The sequence below is a fragment of the Henckelia pumila genome, chromosome 2, assembly GCF_033568475.1.
Source record: "Henckelia pumila isolate YLH828 chromosome 2, ASM3356847v2, whole genome shotgun sequence".
NCBI classification, from domain to species: domain Eukaryota; kingdom Viridiplantae; phylum Streptophyta; class Magnoliopsida; order Lamiales; family Gesneriaceae; genus Henckelia; species Henckelia pumila.
This window is the reverse complement of record NC_133121.1, coordinates 108,701,495-108,725,498: the sequence shown is the minus strand read 5'-3', so window position 1 is coordinate 108,725,498 and position 24,004 is coordinate 108,701,495. Positions and strand designations below refer to the sequence as shown.

At 35.0% G+C, this 24,004-nt stretch overlaps 3 protein-coding genes and 1 long non-coding RNA gene across 4 annotated transcripts; 2 read left to right on the top strand and 2 right to left on the bottom strand.

Moving 5' to 3' along the window:
- Positions 1-1,025: 1,025 nt before the first annotated feature.
- On the top strand, positions 1,026-3,148 carry LOC140885528 (uncharacterized). Its single transcript, XR_012150982.1, has 4 exons — positions 1,026-1,143; positions 1,231-1,342; positions 1,857-2,425; positions 3,008-3,148. It is a non-coding gene; the product is annotated as an uncharacterized lncRNA (long non-coding RNA).
- A 2,482-nt stretch (positions 3,149-5,630) lies between these two features.
- On the bottom strand, positions 5,631-6,846 carry LOC140878125 (uncharacterized). The gene is made up of 3 exons (XM_073281737.1): positions 6,475-6,846; positions 6,157-6,382; positions 5,631-6,073 (listed from the first exon to the last, which is right to left on the bottom strand). The coding sequence occupies exons 1-3, from the start codon at positions 6,844-6,846 to the stop codon at positions 5,631-5,633; spliced, it is 1,041 nt and encodes a 346-aa protein (XP_073137838.1).
- Positions 6,847-14,077: 7,231 nt separating this feature from the next.
- LOC140883733 (uncharacterized) lies at positions 14,078-16,393 on the top strand. The gene is made up of 2 exons (XM_073290312.1): positions 14,078-14,239; positions 15,149-16,393. The coding sequence occupies exon 2, from the start codon at positions 15,171-15,173 to the stop codon at positions 16,080-16,082; it is 912 nt and encodes a 303-aa protein (XP_073146413.1). The 5' UTR covers positions 14,078-14,239; positions 15,149-15,170; the 3' UTR covers positions 16,083-16,393.
- Positions 16,394-17,177: 784 nt separating this feature from the next.
- LOC140883948 (F-box/kelch-repeat protein At1g57790-like) lies at positions 17,178-20,241 on the bottom strand. Its single transcript, XM_073290574.1, has 2 exons — positions 20,143-20,241; positions 17,178-18,414 (listed from the first exon to the last, which is right to left on the bottom strand). Exons 1-2 carry the CDS (start codon positions 20,169-20,171, stop codon positions 17,295-17,297), a joined length of 1,149 nt encoding a protein of 382 aa, XP_073146675.1. The 5' UTR covers positions 20,172-20,241; the 3' UTR covers positions 17,178-17,294.
- Positions 20,242-24,004: the final 3,763 nt, after the last annotated feature.

Below are 24,004 nucleotides of genomic sequence, written 5' to 3'. Positions count from 1 at the left end.
AACAGGTCTTGTGAACGAAAAATTACATGATATATATATATATATAGTCATGATCTACTGCACACCAGTGTGCAGGAATTTTGTGTGTATCGTGTGATGTTCGCGTGAACATCTAAAAATAAAAATCAGATGTTCGCGTGAACATTTTAGATGTTCACGCGAACATCACGGGGTGCACACAAAATTCTTACACACTGATGTGCAGGGGAACAAGATTATATATATATATATAATAGACCTCGTGAACGAAAAACTCATGCTATAATGGATTGTAGAATGCGTTCTTCGATAAAAAAAAATTATATTTAAAAAAAAATTGGGGAAGACATTAAATATATAGTTTTTGTATTATTATTTCTCTCTCCACTATAATATTTTGAAAAATGATAGATGTGTACCTGGTAGTATACTTCTTAGTTTAAAGTACTCTTACTTAAAATTTCTCTCATTTCTTTATTTAATACAATACTACCCATGATAAAAAATAAATATCTAGTTAGTCAAAAAATTTTTTGTAATTAATAAGTAAGTATGTAAACTAAGGTATACACTAAGGTGTATATTTAGCATTACTCTAATATTTTATTATTATTATAACGAGAATAAAAGGGAGGGAGAAGACACGAGAGTAAGATAAAAACAAAAATTACTATTTTATTTTTTAGGAAAGATATTTCATTCCCTAAATTTGAAGATATTATGTTCATAAAATGAAAGTTTAATGAATGTGTAAGGTAGCTGATGCAAAAAAAATTTATTTTTATTTTTATGTAAAATCTAAAATATAAGGTAAAACGTGGTTGCTTTAATATATATGCTTCACTTGGTAGGTGTGATGTGATAAATAATGTTAGGATTAAAATAGGGTAAATAATGTATCAGATAAGGATATTAATTATTACGTTAGTAAGGTGTAGGTGTTTGGTAAATGTGATAATATTGTGGATAAAAGAGTGAGGTATATTTTCATATTCCATATTTATCCCTTGACCAAACATTATTTACCTAACAACCTATCTCAACCCATGATCCCCAAATATCGTAGATCTTCATACATTCTTCCTCCTCCATCGCTATGACGCCTGAATCTTGAAAACACTATAAAAATCGCATCAAAGTCCTTGGACTTCGATCGAAAACAAGGTAAAAATCAGACCTTCTTATAGGAACACTTCATGTCCGTTTTTCATTAGTTCGTTTGATCTGTCCGACTAACTATATGAAATCCAGATCTCGCAGGTCGGATTGTTGTTATTTTCTTGGGCGACATTATAGAAGCTTCGTTGGAGACTGATTCACAATAGCACTTGGTCCTTCACTTCTATTCAAGATCTATGCGATGGTGAATTTTTAATTTATCATTTATTTACAATAAATGGTTGTTCATAGCAATATGATGAAATTGTTTATGTTTCAACCCTATTTTTTTTTTCTGATATGAAAAACATTTACCATGCTTTACCCCATGCGCTGACATTTTCACTTCGCCAACAAAAATTTGAAATATAAAATTGTTTACCCTTTCATATAAGTAAATCTTGAAAAGGGAACCAATGTGAATATACGTTTGTTTTGCTTACCGAGGATGGAATAAACATTAAGCTAGGTGTCTTTCAAACGTGTATATGCTCCACCTATTTCATGTTTGATGCACTTGTGTCTGTACATGTATATTTGATTGATTGGCTACTAATTAGCATATTGATTAGTGTTGTAATTATTTTGGTTTCAAGATAATCTTGTGGCAATAGCACGTATATCAATTGACTGATGTAATTGAAACTGATTTACTCCTTGATTAATTTTTATATGTTTTTCCTTATAACATAAATTATCTTTGATTATTTTTTTTCCAGGGCAAAAAGGCATGCTACGTAGTTTTTGTTGGAAAGAAGCCTGGAGTGTACGATACATGGAAGGAAACACAGGACCAAGTTGTTGGTTTTAGTAGGGCTTGTTTCCAAGGTTATGATAGTAAAAAAGGGGCGGAGGAAGCATTCCGATCGACGATGAGGAACCATGATGAGGTTCCCAATATAAATGAATCAAGTTCCTCAAGTACTACTACAGCAGAACCTTCCACATCGAAGCCAAAGAAGATCAAGAAATTAGGTGACCTACTAAAACAAGTCTCGGATTTAATTGTTGAGAATCGCAAACTCGGTATGAAAATTGAAAAGTTATCGGATGAGATAAGCAAGATGATGGATGAAACGGAGTGATAGTTGACTTTCATATATAATATTATTGTGCGTATGTACTATATTTTAGCTGATTTCCAAACTTATCTAATATAAGTGGTAGACTAACTTGGTTATGTTTAGAACCGTAGTTGTATGTATAATTTGTTGTCCAGTGAACACTATAGATTCCATGGACAAGTCTCTCAAATGTTTTTGGTGTGGCACACTTTGCGCATAATCAGGTATGTGTGCTTATCTATCTATCATAATATCTGAGCTATCATTTCAAACATGTTCTAAATTTGATATCAGCGATGTTTGTGACAATTTACTTTCTCATTTATCGTGTTATAAGTTCATTTATTTCTAATTCAATATTGTTTTGTATGGAAATGCTTCTTTATTTGTAGGCCACATCATTCTACCATTCAATGAGGCTGCATATATAAACCGTATTAATTTTTTAATTCATTACATTCCCAACCATATATATCCATATTTATTACACGACTGTGAAAAGAATGATTGTCAAATATTTTGTAGGTGTTGACCTACAAATGATATTTTCTGATTTTATGATTTGAAAACACATAAAATTTAATGCAAGTAGTTCGCCACTACACTTCATTAAATTCTCCCCATATATATGTAGGCCACATCTCATAACACAAAGAATGAAAGTGATTGTCTCTGTTACCTGTTTTATTTTCCGTAAAAATGTCTGTTGCTAGTAAATTAGGTTTTGAGGACACAGTAACGAGCAAATATGAAGTTCCAGTGGTTGATCTTATCTCTGATGATGATGTTGAAACTTTTGTTTGCAGTGATTCTGAAGAATTTGATATTGAAGGCCACCTTGTCAAAGTTGGGCAATGTCAAGATGCTCCAGAACCGAGTCATAAGAAGCAAAAGTTGTGTCACTCTCCTACTGTTAGTCAATCTCCGATACAGATGCAGAATGACTCTGTTTGCATCAAGCATGAGTTAATTATCCAAGAAAAGATCCATAGCCTGAAGTCGGAGGAGCAGAAAGCTCAGAAGGTTGAAGTTTTTGAAATTTCATCTGATGACTCTACTTCCTAGCTTCTGTTGAACTATTGGTTATGTGTGCTTGTGTCAGCTTCGTTTTGCACTTTCATCCCGCAATTTTACCACGGTCGTGACTTGTGTAATGTGGATGAATATATCTATTACTCTTTTGGATGATGTCGAAGTGTGCATTAGCGTGTATGTATGTTCCATATGTGTAAAATGTTGTATCGTGCATGTATGTCGTATGTATGTTTAGCGGTTTGCAGTGTGCATAGGTGCACATATTTTCAATCTCATGTGTATCTATATTTGAAAACCTATTTTTAGGAATGCAAACTCTATTTGGAAAGTATTGGACATATATGAACCTCTATGAATACATACCATCTCTTAGCTCTTTGTTCTTTAAAATTATTTGAGTTCATCGATTTAGATCTTCTCGAATGCGAATGGGTACGTCGTTAAGTAATATGAATCCAAGGACATGAAATTAAAAATTGAGTGCACCTTTTATTAAAATGTGGACTAAATGGAATGCGAGTTGTTGGCGGAAACTGAGTTTTAGCAACTCCAGTAAAATTAGCAGGGAAGTTAAGTATGTTGTGGGGGGTTCTCGTGGTAACTATGTTGTGGAATCCAGCTTGAAGTAAAACTATTGCTATAATAGCACACCGAGTCATTCATGGATTCATACATAAGTTGTCCAAAGAAAGCAAAATCAGCCTTTTCTTGCATAATTCACAGGAACACTTGAAAAAAAAAAGCTGAGCAAATATTAGTATCTTATAAAATATTTTGTAACCAAAACATTTGCTCGATTGAAATATTTATTTACCAATATCGTGAAAAAAATTTCATGTGAGCAAAGTGCATCACCAACTATATTATCTTTTTTAACAAAAACCATATTCATAAACATATATTTGTAACATAATAGCTACTTAAACTTCAATCCGATAGGATTTAATTGTATTTTCATACCATACGTGCCTACCACACATGAAAATTACCCATGAATACAGTGATTTAACTACACTTCATGGGATATCCAAGTTCAAATTTGGAACCAAAAAAACAGTAGGAAACCATCAACCACTTTCACCATCATGGTTTTTCACCAATAAAAAAACACAATGGAACAATTAACAAACACAGGGCTTTACCCACCACGCAGCAGCCGCTTTAGAAAGCATACCCTATCGTGGTCTTCCAGACGTTTGAACAGTGCTAACTCATTATGGTTGTTGAATAGCAACTGCGCAGCAATCATTTGTTCGTCCTGCGAGAACCCGTGCAGCCCCTTCAACGCATCCAATACCCTATCTTGGATTTCAGACAGTTTCTCTTCGGAATGCATTTCAGTAATCAATTGTGACATCGTATCCTTGGTTATATGAGCGAGATTGTTGATAGCTTCAACGAGGGGCTCATCTTTGTCTGTTGGTTGCTTCCTTTTTTTACTTTTTGAGGTTGCAGCTGCATTAGTTTTCGACGTTGGGCTCTGCGTGTCGGAGATAGAGCCCTCAGTCATAGACATGGGGTTAACTGTTTCACTGTTGAGGAAATAGTCGTCACGCGATATCTCTCTCTCAAGGGTCAGAACTCTTTGCCAAACATGCTCGTAATCCTTTGTTCGATCCCCTGTAGCTCGGTCATTCCCAAATATATCACACCAATCATTGTAATGTGTCCACTGCTTATGTCGCATAGCACGTAAGCTAGGTTCTTGCTGCATCATTCACAAATCGAAAGGGGTTAAAAGCTTAACATACTAATGCACTGTTACAGTACTTGATATAGTTACCTTCACAATTGCTTCCCAAGTTTCGTCTGTTGCATCGATCGTATTCTTTGCATCATTCCAACCAACTCCACTTTTTGATAATAAAGTTACCAACGAACTGTAGGTTTTCTTCCACACATGAACCTTTGAATTTATATGAGGATTTCCGCGTAAAGTGGTACCTGGAATTGCTGTCTGCATCGAATTCTCCAAGAGGGTCAAGTACCCTGCTCTAAATCCATTTTCACTTCGCCAACCCTTTGTGACAACTTCTTTCAATGATTGTATCAACACTGCCTCTTCTTGGGCACTCCAAGCTCGTCTTGTCTTATCAACTTTAGTACTTCGCCCACTACCGGTCCCTGAAATTGCAACGCTACTCATGGTTGAACAACTGCAAATTATGTCCTGAAATAAAATAAGATTAGAATAATATATGTGATTTGATATGAGAAAGTAGGAACTAAACGTTAGAGACAATACAAAATTAAATAATTTCAGACCTCAAACAACTCAAGTACAAGAAAGTTCTCAAACATTAAGTCATTGACATAACAAGCATAACAACAAAATGAACATCGTATCCTACAATAAACATTCATTGTGCGATACAACAGTAAAATATAACTAAGTTAATGATATTGGTTCCACATCGACATTGCAAATCCATCTCTCCAATTGTCCCACTCGTTTGATGATTGAAAGGTACTTATGAAATCATGTTCTGGCTCTTGTACTGGACTACCAAAATCCTCTTCAAACTCCTCTGTCGAATCATCTGGCATTTGTGTACGGACAAAATTGTGTAAGAGAATACAAGCAAGTATGATATCATTTTGAACGTCCACGGGATAGAACGATGGACTACGAAGAATGACCCATCTCTTTTTCAGCAATCCAAATGATCTTTCAATGATATTTCGTGCTTGAGAGTGTCTCCAATTGAATAGCTCACGGTAATCTTGTGGTGCAGATGCTCGGTTTCCCCAAGCATCTCTATGATACCTTACTCGTCTGTACGGAGTCAAAAATCCCTCTGTATTAGCGTACCCGTTGTCACACAGATAATAACAACCTGAAATATTTTCGAATATGTTGTTTTTATTGAATGAATCAAAAAAAATTCATAGCAAATAAAATGACGAGTACTTATAGTACCTCGTGGAACTTTGAATGGATTCGATCGGGTCAAGGAGTCTCTTAAAACTCTTGAATCAGCCGCAGATCCCTCCCAGCCAGTAAGAGCATAAATGAAGTTCATATTTCGATCACAAACTGCCAACACATTAATCGTAATATTTCCTTTTCTGTTTCTGTACTTAGCCTTTTCTTTAGCAGGAACATGTGCACCAATATGTGTGCCATCCAACGCACCTAGGCAACCCTTCATAAAAAAATTGAAATAAGTTATTGCATTAATATGAATCAACAGTTGATTTCATTCAGTATATGGAATACCTATTGTTGAAACCATACCTCGAACCATTTCCAAGTTTCATTGTCGCAATTTGCATCGACTGGGGTAGGCTTTATCAGAAGCAACGGGTGTAACTTCAACAACGCAAGTAGTACTTCATGAAAGTGAGCACTTATTGTATGTCCACTACGCATGTAATCATGACTCGTGACCCGATTTTTTTTATGATGTGCCAATATGGACAAACACATTGCTACCTTCTCTTGCACTCGCACGTATCGAGAGTCTGTTAACCCTCCAAAGTTCATTAAAAGATAACACAATCTCCCAAAGGCATTTCGATTCATCCTCAAGTTAACCAAACATTGAACATCTCCAGCTTCAATAATCATATTCAAATGGCTCAATTGAGCATTCATTCTGTTCGACATTTTGTACGACACCTGCTTGGTACGAGGTGCACGATGCCGTCTCGCTACCAGTCTATGTTGGCGGACTAAAAGACACACCAACAATATGTTTCGAAACAACAATTGTTGAACCAGAAGAATGAGTAGTAGTTTTCTACGTTTCGTGTCCATCGGGGGGCCACCGCACTCAATCAACAACAATACATAAAAATTTAGTCGGATAATAAGCTTAATACATAATCACAATCATAATACCCACATCTGCACTAAGGCATATTTAAACCAAAATGAGAACTTTATTTTTTGGTTACGTGAATATATAGAAATAATGTGAAATCAAAATACATCTCAATATCATTCTACATCATAAATGGCAGCCCAATGTGCAAATTAAATGCTTCAACACGAAGATTAATTACCGTTCCTAGAAGAAGATTCCAAGTTATGTTTGGAAGTGATTCACATGTACTCAACCTGTGTCAAACAAAATTGCATTTGAGATTAATTTTTTAATGAAACAAATAATGGGTTTCTCGGTAATTTATATATGAAAGAACCTTCCGCCATCGCAATGTCTACAAGGTTCTTGAAAAAATTCAAATTCGTAGCCAAATTTCGTAGAGATAGAGGAAGGATGAAAAAATTAGCACAAAAATTGTACATAAAAAATGGATTCATGGGATAAAGTTAACCTACCGTAGGAGGATTCGAAAGATAAAGCAAGCTCCATTGTAACAGCGGCTGTGATTTCACGTGTGGAAGAAAAAAATGAGAGAGAAATGATGATATAAGGAGAGGTAGGGCAAAGGGTAATTACGTAAACCACCCATATTATCAAGATCACTGTTCAGAGTAGGACAATAATTCTTGGGTTTTGTTAGGGATTTAATTCCCATGTTTTCAAGCGTGAATAGTGCATTTATCACGGGCCCCAGGTTATCATAGGAAAGGTAAAAAACGAGAGAAACGCCGGACTATTCGCAAGAATCCCTCATTATCCTGCCAACCAAACGCTGCAATAATGTCAAACGATCGTACGTATACATTATTAATATAACGTCAAATGATATTATATATGCATTATTTTTATGGTATGTAACACCGTATCACAAAACTTGTATATATAATAAAAATTAATAATTTTGACATAAAAAATAATATTTTTTCATTCGATGGATCAAATATGACTTCACTCAAAAGTTAGTCTAATTTTGTGATTTTTATGATATCATATTTTTTGGTAATTATCTTGATAAAAAGTTTTTATAATCTCAAATATAATAATATTTTATTCAAACATTTCAAGTGTTAAGTTTATAAAATTTTAAATATACTAAAATTAATTTGAAACGAACTTGTCAGTCAATTTTTTGACACAGATTTCCTATTTAGATTATCCATATATAATATTACTTTTTATATCAAATATATTACTTTCAAATGTAAATATGACAAGGTAGACCAATTCCAAATATAAAAGATTTGTTAGATTATCTCACAACATACAACTTTTCAAAATAATACTTTACAACCATAAGGTAATGATTAATGAAACAGATTATAAGAAATCAAATTTAAAATATTTTTAATAAGATCATCCAAAAACTCTTTAAATATTTAAAAGGAAAATTGTTTTCTTGGAAATCTTTGCTCGCAAAAAACAAGGAATTAAGCATTAATACTATAGCCGCTTAAATTCACGAGCTGAAAGAGTGGAATCCTGGAGAGGTGAAGTTCTTGGAAATGGGAATCATTATATTTAGGCAGACGAATAGAAAGAATAACATATCTTTGTATTTAATTTGTATTTAGATGAATGCATTGTTCAGCTTTGTATTTAATTTCAGAAACGTTTTGGCCTCTATATATTAAAAATTAAAAAATGTTAAAAACAAATTCAAAGTTGCATTCAAGCTAAACTCAGGATCTTGCACATCATATTGAAAATCCATCCGGAAAATACTAATTTTTTTTCCAGAAACAATAGTTCAATATTATAAATCAAAAAGAGCAATGTACAATGTCTACTAACCCAGAGTTCAACTGGTATTAACAACGAACCAGAGGAAAAAAGGGATATAAGAATAATCCCAAGAACCAAAAAATACAACCAAGATCAGCAAAACTAAATAACAGAAAGTTACTAAATCTCAGAACAAAACCAAATACTGGTCTATGAGAAAATCTTCTACTGGACTATAACTAATCTCTAGAAAGAGACCAATACAACCAAGCACTAATAATAATAACAAATAATATGCTACCAGAGCATATCCTTAAAACAACATCACAAAGCTAGATGTTTAAGAAGTAAATTAAAGTCAGACGGCTAGAACCTCCAATAGTTTATGGTTGTGTCGAAAATTCAATCCATTCAGCAGTACTAGATCTGAAAATAATCTCAAGTTCGGTGGTCCACTTTTGTTCAAATAGCCATAAATTGCGAGATTTCCAAACCCACCATAAAATACTAATTAAAAAGGATCTTATAGTATTTGCAACGCTAAAAACAAATGAGTAAGAATTTTTTTTCTTATAAACAAATTAGTATTCACATTATCATATTGAAAATCCTGAGACATCGTTGTAAAAAAAAAACATAAACATCGGGTGTAAATCCTTGGTAATGTTCCTGCACACATGATCTAATATATTATTCAATATTGGCCTTTTACAAAGAAATCCACAACATATTCCATCAACTCTCGAATCCCTATTACTCTTCGACGACATGTTCTAAACTCAGCAGATCTTGAATCCAAGACACTAAGCAGTTGTCGTCTCACCCAAAAGTCCATCGTCTTCTCCCACATGATCTTCACCGCTGTTCCTTGATGATCATGTGGTGATGACATCGTCTGTTCTAGATCTTCTTCCTCTTGATGTAGCCAAATAGTGGGAGTCTTGAACTCAAAGAATTCGTCAACTTCATCCAACCTCTTCATGATGTCCTCCGACACCGTATGTGGAGATTCCGGCGTCCGCGGCTGAAGCTGAGAGTTGGTTGGTGACTTCATGATCGGGAAACTGCGATCCACGGCGGCCAAGGTGGACAATTGCTTTTATATGGCGGGAACAGCGTATGAAAGTACTCTTCGTATTCTTCACAACTATCATCGTCTTCAGTACGGAAATACGGATCCATCTTCAAAATCAATTCACCAAAAGTTCATGCACCAAAAGTTCATGCAAATCTTTGACGGGTTTTCACGTAAGAGACTAGTTTTTTTTTTTTGGAAGGCGTAAGACTCTAGTTAGTTTTGGGAATTGGGTATTTATAGTAGTAGGTTTTGGTTCTGAAAAGACTCCAATTGTTATGGGGTTTTGATTTGATTAACATTCCTTCTATATAACAAATACAAATTTCCTATTATAGCGACCATTTTTTATTTATGGAATCCGAAAATCAAAATACTTCCGCTCCAATTCTCAGAATTGTTTCCTGATATATTTAAAAAATCTTAACATATTATCCTTCTATTCTTAAGTGGATCTCTAGTATGTTCTTTTATAATAGAGTAATGTTAGATGTACACCTCGGTGTAAACTAAGGTTGTAACACCCAGTATTTTTAGCACGTAAATTCGCATGCATAATTAGGGATTTTATTTATTTAGAATTTTAGATTATGGGTTAAATAATTATGTGAAATTATGTGTGCATGTTTTAAGTTATTTTTAAGCATTTAACCCATAATTAGTGATTTTTCATGATTTATGGAAATTAATTGTTTTGATCGCGTAGACGGGACCGTGGACGGACGAGATACCAAAATATTTAGCCAAAAATATTTTATGAGTTTTATGAGCCTTAAAATAATATTTTAAGGTATTTTGTCAAGAAAAATTTAGTATTTAGTTATATATTTATTTAAGGGTTTATTTTTAGCCAAAATAAGTCATTTTAATGACTTTTATTAAATTTTAAAAATCCCTTAAATTTATATTTCGGGATTTGGGTTGTGTTATCAGAATTATTAAGTTATTATGGAGTTTTAAATATTTAATTAGGTATGATTTTATTTCTAAATTAGTTAATATCCTATTTTAATTCTATTTATCAAATTTAAAACAAACCTACCCTATCTCTCAACCCTAATCAGCCGACTCCCACCTTCTTCCAAACCCTCTTCACGCCTCCATCTCAGAAAAATAGTCCTCCATAGCCGATCAACTCGTTCTTTGAAGATTTATCGAGTTTTTGGTCCGTTCGTCGTCCCGGAGCCCTTATACGCATCAACCTACTTCAAACAATTATAAAGGCATGTTTGATTCCTTTTCTTCTACACTATATAAGCTATTAAATCTCTTTTCATCAGAATCACCACGATTTTTACGTTAGAAAATCTGGAAATTTGAAGCATGCATGTTTAGTCATGTTTTTATTCATGTTTTTGCTTGTTTGCTTGGACATAGCCACGTTTTTCAGCCATGGGAGGGACCAGACTGCTGCTGGTCGTGTAAGGGTGTGAGTGAGGGTCCTAGGAGTCATTTGGCTCAGTGGGATCGAACCAGGAAGGGCTAGGAACGAAGCCATCTCAGCTGGTTATCTTGGGGTGCACAGTTTAGGGTTGTTGGAAGAGGGGCTCGGTCCTGCTGTATGGGGCATGGCTGGGACCGAGCCATGGTAGGTTAGGACCGGCAGGACCTTGGGAAGGTCCAGCCGGCGGCGCTCCGGCCGGCCATGGCCGGAGCAAGGCGGCAGCAGCCCTGAAAGGGCTGCTGCTCGCGCAGCCGAAGGGAGTAGGGAGGGGGGGTACGGGTTTTGGGCTGGGGCTGGGGCTGGGTGCTGGGTCGGGTCTTGGGGTCAGGGTCGGGTCAGTAGAGTTTAGGGACGGTTCAAGTGAGTCCGGGTCCGGGTTAGGTGGGCCGGGCTCGAGTATTTTAATTTTTAATTAATTAAGAGATTAATTGGTTTTGGGCTTTTATTAATTAGTTAGAAAATTATTTGGGCCTCCAAATAATTTTATTTGGGCTTTAAATAATTTATTTAAGTTAGCCCAATAATTTTATGGGCTTGGGAGCCCATGAGAATTTTTGGGCCAGTCAGTGGATTTTTGGGCCAGTCAGTGGATTTTTGGGCCAGTCTAGAATTTTATTGGGCTTAATTAAGTTAATGGGCTTAAATATTTTTATTTAGGCCCAATTAAGTTTAATTAAGTTATTTGGGCTAAGAAATGATTATTGGGCTTTTATTTAAGTTTAATGAGCTTAGAGTGAGTGACCAGCAGTCTGGACCAACCCATGAAAAATAAATAAGTCCGGGATATATATTTAATTATTTTTATGCATAAAGTCTATTTTAAGTATAAGTATATTATATTATGAAAAATTAATTAAATATATATTACGGACATATTTTCAGTGCATGCATTCATGAAATAATTTTATGGCATGATTTAATGTTTAAGGTTGAGCTAGAAAATAATTTTATGTTAGAAGTTGAAGTATTGTGACAATTTAAGGGGGACCAGTCCCCACATGTTAAGGGCAGTTTACTGTCAATTTAAGGGTAGTTTACTACCAGTAAGAGGTAATTCGTCACCGCCGCGTACGTTGGTTCTAAGAGACTGATCAGTCGAACTTTTAAGTTTAAGGTTACACTACGGATATGACCATGCGATGTTAGAAAATGTTATGCTCAACAATGTTTATGTATGTAATATATGATTATATATAAGATCAAGTTTAAGCAAGATTTTCAGTCATGATTCATGATTTTTAAGCATGCTCATTCATGTATATGTTATGTATTAGTATTCCAGTGATTTAAATTATTTTAAACCCTTGTTATGTTAGTATGTTGGGCCTCTAGGCTCACTACACTTATATGGTGCAGATGAGTACGTAAAGGAAGATGTAGTTCCTACCGGTGGTGAGGACGTATGAGCGGACATGTAGTGATCCCCCGTGATCGCCGGCTGAGTCTTTATGGATATTTTTAAGAATTTTTAAAAACTCTGTTTCTTTTATGTTTGTCAGTGGTGAATTTTAGTACTATTTTTATTGCATGCAAACTTTTAAGTGGATTGTTTGACAGTATTCTATTTAAGTTTGACTCAGTTATTTAAGTAAGAATGTTGCATTTTATTTATGTTATTTTTAAATCTGTTTATTTTGTGCATATATGTATGGGCATGTATGTACATCTATTTTACTTAGTATTATTTAAAAAAAAAAATTCCGCATTTATTAGTAGTAGATGTTTCAAAGGTATACACCATTCCTTATTAATTATAAAACTTTCTTTGATCAACTAGATATTTATTTCTTATCATGGGTATTTTTGCAATTAATGAGAGAAATTGGAAAAATTTTAAGTAAGAGTGTAAACAAGGTGTACATCTAGCATTTTTCTTTATAATATGGTACCGCTTGGTAGATATGATGGGATAAATAATACATAGATAAGTAATATAATGTAATAAAAAATAAATAAATAATGATAGTGAATATAATATTTGATTTGATTGATGAATAATTTATTGATTTGATAGATAAAATTTTATATTAAAAAATGAAAAATTACCATTTTACCCTTTTAACAATAAATAAAATATGAATAATATTATTTATAAGGGGTAATATAGTAATTTAAATTAAATGATTTGATTGATGTAAGATAAATAATTGATGATTTGATTGATGTAAAATAAATAATTAATAGATGGATAAATAATATGATGAGAAGAACGTGAAATTTGATAGAATAAGTTATACACATATTAATAATATAGGCTACCAAACGGAGCCATGCCACCGTCCCATAAGACTCATATCTATAATAATAATAATAATAATAATAATAATAATAAACATTATATTTTTGTAAAAAATACTATTTTTCATGAGGTGCGTCAAATATAAAATATTTTTAAAAAAAATTAACCAGCGAGATAATTTTATTTTGTAATGTTTATCACATCACATAGTTTGATAATTATCTTGTAATGTTTTACACACAAATTTTTGTGAGATAGTTAAATTAGTCAATTTTATGAAACAAATCTCGTGTTTGAGTTACTCGTGCAAATTATCGACATACCATATCTCAAGAGATTACTCTTGAAAATAATATTTCGCAACTCTAATTAAACTAATGATTAATGAAAATAATATTTCGCAACTATAGGCTAATGACTAACGAAACAGATTATAAGTAATATTTTAAATAAATTCATCAAAACACTCTTTAACTATTTAAAAGGAAAACTATTTTGTAAATAATATCTAATGACCAGTTCAATGCAACTTTGTGTGTGGCTGTCTCTGAAATCTTTGTTCGCAGTTTCGATTTGTCCCCAAAACCCCTTCGTGGGTAAAACTCTTCGCCACCAGTGAGACCGAAGAATATTGTCTTCCTCTGATCTATCCAGTCAATCTGCATATACTGCCCAATTTCCTATCAAGATCAGGTTTTTCTCTTTTACGATCTCCCGTCTTACAGTTTGTAATGATTTTCACTTGTTATTGCTCGTGGGTTTTTGCTGTATGTCGGTAATTTTTCGTGTAAGAGGGCAAGTGTGCCTGCTGTTCGATGAATTGAGGAAATTTGACGGCCAAATTAAGGGTTTTTGTTTTGATGCATTTATTTGTACTAAGTTTGTTTCAACTGTTGTACTTTCCCTGAAATGTGAAATGCAGTAGATTAACCTCTTTAGTTTTGTTTGCTGCTGTGAATTGACCCATCGGAAAGACATAGATTTCGTGTTAATACTTGAGCGAGACTAGGTAGTGTTGGGATTGCTTCCAAAAAGCCAAGAATGGCTGTGTTTGAGATTACTTCTTAAAAGGGTGACTTATTGTGTTAGAAAACTCAAACGCACGCGAACGTAGCCTGAGTCTCGAAACATTTATGGGTGGCGGAATCATAATTTTACATATAAGACCAACCAACTTCTAAGTTGTGGAAGAATAGTTTTTTCTTGGTTTTGCTCTCAATCAAATCATCTTCTAGCTATCCTCATTTTCATTAAAAATGTGTAGATGCATGAACTTGTTCACGACTCTGTTGTCAACAAAATAAATCTTCTGTTAGAATTCTTGGTCATCCAATGCAAGTACAGCACAGAGTGAGCGATTGTATCAATGAATTTTGCACTATGGTTTATGTTATTGACGAACTACTACGTCATACATAAGTTTCCATGCTACTCCTTTACCAGTGTGTTGCAGTTCATCGTCTTTTGTTTCTTCTGTCAAAAGGTGTCCTTTCTGTGTTCTATCCGCAAATGCGTTGAAGAAATGTATAAATGTCAAGTCTTTCGTAGTTATCTCATGTGTTACATTTTATGGCATTCATTTGATCTTTAAACTCAATGCAGAGGGCAAATATATTAGAAGCCAATGAGTGGTGCTTCCACATCTAGTAGTGTACGAGCCGCTCTATCGTATTGTGTTCAGCAAGTACGAACTTATGATTACCACCACTATCTCTGCCTTCTCGAACTTCCACCTTATATGCGAAAATCTGCTTTCACTCTGCGTGCTTTTAACATCGAAACAGCGAAAGCTATGGATGTTGCTTCTGATCCTAAAATTGGTCTGATGCGTCTATTATGGTGGCAAGATGCCATTGACAAGATATTTTCAAATAAGCTGATTGAGCATCCAGTAGCTCAGGCACTTGCTTCTGTTTTACATGAGCACAAAATTAGCAAGATTTGGTTGAGACGTTCTGTGGAAGCTCGGATCAATGATGCCAAGAGAGAGGTTACCGATATCCCAATAACCGTGGAAGAGTTGGAGCGATATGCTGAAGATACCATGTCAACCATTTTTTACTCGACACTTCAAGCTGGTGGTATCAAGTCTACAGTAGCAGACCATGCTGCATCACATATAGGCAAGGCTAGTGGTCTTCTACTGCTTCTGAAGTCCCTGCCCTACCATGCAAGCCGAAACTGCCATTTTCGTTATATACCCATCAGGGTGGCAGAAAAACATGGACTGTTGGTAAATGAAGGCGGGCAGCTGGCAATTCAGATTGATTCTCGCGAGGGACTGCGAGATGCGGTTTTTGAAATGGCTTCTGTTGCCAATGCGCATCTGCAAAAAGCTCGCGAATTGGCTGGAACAGTCCCTGCTGAGGCTCGCCCCGTGCTGCTTCCAGCTGTGCCGACACAGGTCATTCTGGACACCTTAAATCGTGTTCAGTTTGACGTGTTTGATCCGAAACTGACACGAGGTGTTTTGGGGGTTCCGCCGTTGTGGTTTCAGTTGAAGCTAAAGTGGCATTCGTGGCGAGGGAGATACTGAAAACTCGAGTAGTATTAGTGTGACTGCATTTGCCCAAAGGACACAGTATTTACCAATGGGTTGAGTTAGAAAAAAATAAGACTCAAGGGACATCAATCTTCCCTGATTTTCTCCTTTCCAATATGCCTTTGAATACGAATCTGTTTTCTTTTCTTTTCTTTCTTTCTTTCTTTCTTTCTTTCTTTCTTTTTTTTTTCTTTTTTTTTTTCTTTTTCTGTTTTTTTTTTTGAATCCAATAACGCAAACCAATGTTTGAAATAATGAAGACTCTGTAATTTATCTGTTAAAACTTGATTAACCGAATTAACTAGAATAATCGAATTGAAATACGTAGAGAAAAAGAGTTTTTCGATCTGCGATTGGCTTTTTTTTTTAGTTTTGATTTGGAAAAATAAATTTAATATTTGTAACATCGGACATCCCTGTCAGAAAAAAAAACATTGTTTTTTAAGAATACCTTGGAGGAAGGTAATTAAAAGTAAAATCCCTGTACTTAGAAAATTTCTGGTTTTATAAAAGAAGTATATTCTTATAGCAACTTTTCTTTAATGATATTTTTAAACTTTTATTGAAATATCAGTCAATTATATCAATTTAATAAAAAAAAAATCGAATATATAAAATATTACATACCTATATAAAAATATATCATAGTTACGTAATTATCATAGTTCGATCAAATATCCTGACCTGTTTGGTGGTTTTGTATCATTGTTCTGGTTTTGTATCATTGTTCTATGGATTAAATTTATTTAAATGTTGACTTTATTCATAAACTCATCTGTACGTGCAACATATGTGCACTTTATATGCAATGTATGTGCTTTTTATGTGCATATTTCTAGTCAAGTATTTGAGCAAATATCCTGACCTGTTTGGTTGTTATGTATCATTGTTCATTGAAATATCGATCAAATTTATTTAAATGTTGACTTTATTCATAAACTCATCTGTACGTGCAACATATGTGCACTTTATATGCAATGTATGTGCATTTTATGTGCATTTTTCTAGTAAAACCTGAAAATATGAATAAATTTTGGAGAAAGTATCTCTAAAAACGAATGAATTTGGATGTTAGGACCAAAACGGATGTCATAATTAATGAAGAACCCATCACCATATTTGTACAACACTTACTCCTTGTTTTGAAACTAAGCAGAACAGATGAGAAAAGGGTGACATTCTAGTCCAAGTACATACAGCCAAGCATCAAGTATTATTACCTGTGTCGCCCCGTTCATTCAAGAACGATACGTCTTCCGGGGCTTCAATCCAAATGCGATCAAAGGTGTCGTTCTTCTCCCAATCATTCAGCTTCTTTCGGGGAAAGAATCTCTCTTTATCCAGGGAATACTGAACGCACCGCTTGCCGTAGTAGAGAACCTTGGGGAAGTAGACGCTGTTTCTCATCGTTCCCAGGAGATCTGTCACAGCATGGGATGAAAAGAAACTCACAAAGAGCGATATGTTTACTAAAGTTTTGATTCTGGTCCATGCCATCTTTGTCTCGTCTAACTTGAATACGAGCGGGTCATCATGAGAGCTGCTGTTTACAAGGTAAACATCTCCATCATGCTGTGCCAAGAACTTTCTGTTATACCAAGATTTTGGAGATGAATTTAGGGGCCTCTCAGGTAGGGGCACATGATGAACAATCCAAGAACTTTTGCTGGGATTATAAAGCCCAACAACGCTGCTGTTGCTCATACAACAGAAATGGCCCTTGGAGAAAACAATCTTATCGAACAGACTGCAGTCAAATGCTGGATGGCTGTCGTAATTAACGGTTGTCCATTCTTTATCACCAGGACGACATGTCCTGATTTCAACAATTGAGCCTACCACTCGCCTAACTGTGAAAAGGACGCAGCTAGGAGATGTTGGCGCGGCCGAAAAAGCAATCATGTGAAGTGCTAACCGTCGGAGAACAGGCAAATTTATCACCTCTCTGGTATAAGGGCAAAAAAAGAATATGTTTTGAGGTCTAGGCGACATCATCAGCAACCAACCATCCTTGGAATAACAAAGTCTAGAGTCGTGCAACTCCGGAAACTTGAGCCAATATTTCTTGCGCTCGGAGGGGTCATAGAATTCATACAAATCCCCATGTTTAGGCATATACATTAACCAGGGAGGTTTATTGGCTTGTCGGACAGAGATTGCAACAGCTAACCATCTCTTACAAACGGCAGATGCACGGATATTGTCTTTTAAGTTTAACTGGGAAAGAAACTGTTCCAAAAGCTCAGTTGGAAGCGCGGACCATGTCTGTTCTTCATCTGAATCCACACTTGATTCTCCTCTCTCTTCTTTGATTGTATCAGCCAACCTACAAGAACAAAAATCGAGGGGAAAACAGAAATATCAAATCAAGAAGTGATATTACCACAGTTGCACTTCTTCGCTGTTGGTTAAGAATGCCACTTGAAAAATAAACGAATAGAACAAATATCATTCGCAGAAACTGTAGCTGAATTGATAAATCAGTAAAGAAATTCACAGGTGGTTGAATGCAGCTGGAAAATTCTCAAAAGTATAGCCATTCGAGATGCTTATTTAATGTGACAATTCAGCACGACCAAAGATCAGCAATGAGACCACGTATACACTGGCAATAGAAAACTTTGGTTATTCTTATTTGATTAACAGTGGTCAAACCATAATGCATTTATGTCCCTGGTTTTTACATAGTTGTCTGAATCATCTTGCTCTAGGATCTATGATTTGAATTAGAGATGTAGGCAACCGATGATGCACTCAAATTCAAATTGCAACCATTTTAGTTTGGTCCACATCCTATTCTTCCCAATGACACTCTATTTTGTGGGGTGGGGTGGGGTGGGGTGGGGGGGTGGGGTTAGTACTGAAATCCAGGAAATTCGAATAATATAAACAGAATTATATTCCAACCTTTTGGCTTGTCACACCTAAAGAACAATCACACATGCTTAATAATTACTGATGATTTCTCAAAAATAAATAAGGAAAACTACGTCGTTAAGTCAAACAGAGGCAGCAAAAAAACAGGCCACGTGTTCGAGAATACGTGTCAGCAGCAAGGCCGTTATTTAATTATTGGTTTCAGATATATTGATCATAACTACATACATAAAGAACCAATCCTGAAAACTAAATTATTAGCGACGATTCCGAAACAACCAAAAACTACGAATGAGAGGGGGGATTTCAATTAAAGAATAATTGAAACATGCCACGCCTTTTGCAACACGTGTAAGCGGCAAGGCCGATGCTTGCACAATTGAAACAGGCTACGCCTCTTGCAGCACGTGTAATAGGCGAGAACTTTGTTTAATGATTGTTTCTGCACAGCCGAACTTTTTCAGCCGTTATCAAGTGCTTAGTTTTCTTTAGTGATTGGTTTCCAAATAAACCAATCCGTACAACCGAATCTTTCCGATCGTTATCAAACAATTGGTTTTCAATAGAAACCAATCCCTACAACCGAATCTCTTCGACCGTTATCAAACAATTGGTTTACAATCTACAGTTCCATGAGATGGAATCTTTCATAAAAAAATAGTGTCGTTTACAAATTATGAAATCACCCATGGCTCCCATTTTACTTTCCTTGGAATCGATCGTATATATAATTATCCACGCAACAGATGTAATCACAGGTATACATCCTTAATTTCCCAACTTGGTTTATGCTAGTCCAAATAATCTTTGATCTCAAAAAAGTTTGAAGGCAAAACTCTGTTAAATTCTAAGCCTACCCAGATTTGATAAACCATAAAGTAAATAAAACAGATTCATTCACGACCAATCATACTTTCTTGGATCCCTTAAGTCATCCGATAGTAATTTTCTTCGCACATTTAAAACCGAATGAATGCCACAAATTTCCATTTCTCTCGCTAATTCAGCACAAAAAGAGTCAACCTTTACTCGTCCACAACAACAAAACTCAATCTTTGCAAAGCAAGAACATAAAACATAACGCAAAACCCACAAATCTCGTGAAACGGAATCCCAAAAAATTCGTAACACCACATAAATTGCTAAATGTAGTATACACAGGCTAAAGAAAACTCACAACTTCATCCTTTTCCTTCCCCCGGCCATAATTGGGAAAACCCAGATGGGATTGCACAGAATTTTTTCTTGCAAGAGTGTGGGTGGACTCCCGAGTGAAGCGGCGAAGGGGAATAAGAACTGCTGTTCAGCCAGGTGATCCGTTTGCATGACACGTGTGCTTTCGAGGTGTGTGCCTTATGGCCATTTTTGACCAGAGTAAAACCAATAGGAAAATGCCACGTATACGTTATTGGGGTACGATGGTAATTTGATTTGTTACCATTTTTCATTTTTTTTCCCAATCAAATTAAACGGAAAATTTTTATTAAAACGAAGCGATGTTAGTTGAAAGTTGAAACAAAATATATATGGCGATACCACATCTAGAATTAACAAAATTTATAAATTTGGTGTTCCTTTGTGCTGTCCAAGTTGGTGGAGTAGATGAATTTTTTACCATAGGTCAGGAGTTTTATTCCCCCTGCCAACATCTTCTTGGACTAGTCTGTCATACAGGGCTTGGATAGTGTGGTTTACCTTACTAGCGTAGTTTGCAGACTATTGCGTTAGTCCGGGGATTTACCCAAAGTGCACCGAAAAATAGCGGCTGCGGGTTCCCACGTCACAAAAAAAAATTATAAGTTTGGTATATTTCTTTCATTTTATAATTTATTTATAGGTATTAGAGTGTACAAACGTGGAGAAATAATTCGAATGTATGGACGGATTTCCGAGTTATGATAAATTATTCAATGAGTAAATTATTGGATCGATGTGGTAGTTTATAAACTATGTTAGTCAATATATACATAAATAATATTCATGTATTACGTCGCACACTCATCGAGTGAAACATCCTAAAACTACTACTGAATTTTTATTTTTTTTTTAAAACTCTCCGATAATAAAATAATGAATATAAATATATATATGCCCATACATATATATATAATACTTAAAAATAACTTTACTTAATTTAAAATAAAAATACATAAAAAATACAATAAAGGTACACGCATGCAATTAAATAATTAAAATTAATTACTAAATAATATTTCATAAGAATTTCATAATAAAATTGCTAAATAATATTTCTTTCACAAAAATTCATGAAAACTTAGAAAATAAATACTCAAATCTAAATTTCATGCACATACTAAAAATCCAGAATAATAAAACATATGCGGAAATAAACGTTCTACTCTCAAAACATCAATATCATAAATGAGCTATGGTCACGGGTACTAGCTGTCTGGATACTCATACACCCTCGCCGCCAGTCGGAAACACATTAACTTCATTGACATTTTGCTCACCTGCACCATTTAAATCTAGTGAGCCTAGAGACTCAGCACGTTCTATCCTTACATAACAAAATGAAACCACACACAAGCACACATCATATAAAATACGTGAATATAAATATATGTGCATGATCTTAAAATATATATGCATATAAACATAAATAAATAATTATAATGCTTCATCATCATGCTAAACAAAAACATCATATTTAATGAATCTCATAAAATGTCTTATCATAATTTTTTTAGTTCTCAACAGGTCGTATCCATGTCGGTGGCATCATACTAAGCGATTGATCAATCTATAAACCAATGTACGTGGCGGTGGGATTTCCACCTCTGTGCTGCCACTTCACCAGCCCTCTCAGCTGGATCCATAAGCTCATCATACATAAACATCATTAGGAAGGTCACCGGGCCCAGGTATCCCGGCCTCCAACCACATCACTTTCCACCTTCACTTCAACTTCCATAAAAATATTATTTTTTTTCTTAACATGCAATTAAACTTATCATAAAAATTCTTAATAATGCATGAACATAAAAATTCTCATTATTTCTTTATTTCATGAAAATTTATCCGTAAATATATATTTAATTTATTTTCTTAAAAATCATATTTATATATTTAATAAAAATTCATGCATGAATTAAATATATATTTACGGATGTTTATTTTTTCATGGACTTGTTCGAGCTGCTGACCACTAGACTTAAACTCAAAAATTCTTAGACTGATCCAAAAACCCAAAAGCCCAACCTGACCTGGCCCATTAAGCTTCATGGGCCTCCGAGCCCATGGAAAACTAATGGGCTCATTAAAACATAATTTATGCTCATCAACTTATTAACTTAAGCTTGAATTAATAAAATTATTAAACCCATCACAACTTGGCCCGATAATTCTCATGGATCACACGGCCCATGACAAATTAATGGCCTTACTTCCATAATTATTAAAGCCCATTAAATTAGTCTAATTAATTAATTAAACAAGTCCAACCCATTAATTAACTACTTAAATTCTTAATTAATTAAAATAAAATACCCAAGCCTAATTATTAAAAATTTAGACCCGGACTAAAAATTAATTTGACCCATCAAGACGTGATCTGACCCGGACCCAGACCCAAGCCCGGTCCACCTAAAAACCCCATAACCCGAAATAAAATAAAAAAAAAAAAGAAAACCAATTACCCAACCCAAATTCACGTACAGACTTTCCTTATTCCATTCTTTTCTCGCCGGCCAAATCCGGCCACTCACCGGCCGGATCTCCACTGCCCAGACGTAGCCCACATCTGGGCGGTTCCAACGAGCCATGACTCGACTAAAACCGATCCCTACACAGCCCTAGCGAACCACGCTTCCGGGAATCCCGAAACTGCCGCGCAAGTTGCGCAGTCCACTCACCGTGGATTTTCTGACCAGCTCCGGCCACCACCGGCCGGAGCTCCGACACCTAGACCTCCCTGAACCCAGACACAACCTTAGTACTAGGCCTGGCTCGAGCCAAAACCCAGCATGAAGAGCCCGACCCCTTTCTCCTCCAACCGATCTGCGCAGGTTGCTTCCGAGACACAACCCACGTCCAGCCTTGTTCCAGCTTAGTTCAAGACCCGACCACCCTCCTAAACTGACCCTAAGGAACCCTCCTAGACTCAAGAACCAATTGGCAGCAGACTCGATCAAGCCATGAACAGAAATATCATCAAACTTGAGTCATCTTGCTAAAAAAACATGAAACATGCATGAACAATAAAAATCTCCTTCGAAACTGAAAAACGCATGCAATAATAGATCAATCATGTAAAAATCAGTGTACTATGATTTAAAATGTGAGCAAGAAGGGATTCGAAACGTGCCTCGATGATTATTTGCAAGAAATAACGTTTATGTCGCGTCGTACGGCTCTACGGGACGAACGGATCTCCAAACCAATATAAAACCTTAAAAGCTCAGCTATGGGGCTGTGGAAACTCTTGCTGGAACGATGAAGATGATGGAGAAAGGATGAGGGAGGCGGCTAGGGAGTTTACGTGAGGTTAGGGAGGAATTAGGGTAGAATATTTTTGAATAAATACATTAATTATTTATTTTAAAAAATAATATACCATAATAAAAATAGAATTTAACACTCATAATAACATATTAATCTGATAATAGTATGAAAATCCCGAAATATATAATTAAGGGATTTTTAAAGGTTAATAAAAGTCATAAAAATAACTTATTTTGGGTAAAAACTAGCACATAAATAAATATATATATATAAATACCATAATTTTCTTCAAATTAAACCTTAAAATAATATTTTAAGGCTCTTAAAAATCTCATAAAATATTTTGGGTGAAAATAACATCTCGTCCGTCCACGGCCCCGCCTACGCGATCATAAAAATAAGATTTCTCAAATAAATTCATAAATCACATCAAACAGATTTAAATGCCGAAAGAAATTATTTAAAACATGCAAATAAATCACATAATTTAAATAATCATTCATAAAAACAATTTAACGCATTTTTACATTATTTTAAAATTATTAAATTCCCTAGTTATGCATGCGGATTTACGT

Coding starts and splice junctions, on each gene's coding strand:
- LOC140878125 (XM_073281737.1), bottom strand. CDS start 6,846: ATGTCGAACAGAATGAATGCTCAATTGAGCCATTTGAATATGATTATT. Junction 6,383..6,474: donor AAACTTGGAAATGGTTCGAG/GTATGGTTTCAA, acceptor TTTTTTATGAAG/GGTTGCCTAGGTGCGTTGGA. Junction 6,074..6,156: donor TCCATTCAAAGTTCCACGAG/GTACTATAAGTA, acceptor AAAATATTTCAG/GTTGTTATTATCTGTGTGAC.
- LOC140883733 (XM_073290312.1), top strand. CDS start 15,171: ATGAGTGGTGCTTCCACATCTAGTAGTGTACGAGCCGCTCTATCGTAT.
- LOC140883948 (XM_073290574.1), bottom strand. CDS start 20,171: ATGGCCGGGGGAAGGAAAAGGATGAAGTT. Junction 18,415..20,142: donor GGAAGGAAAAGGATGAAGTT/GTGAGTTTTCTT, acceptor TTGTTCTTGTAG/GTTGGCTGATACAATCAAAG.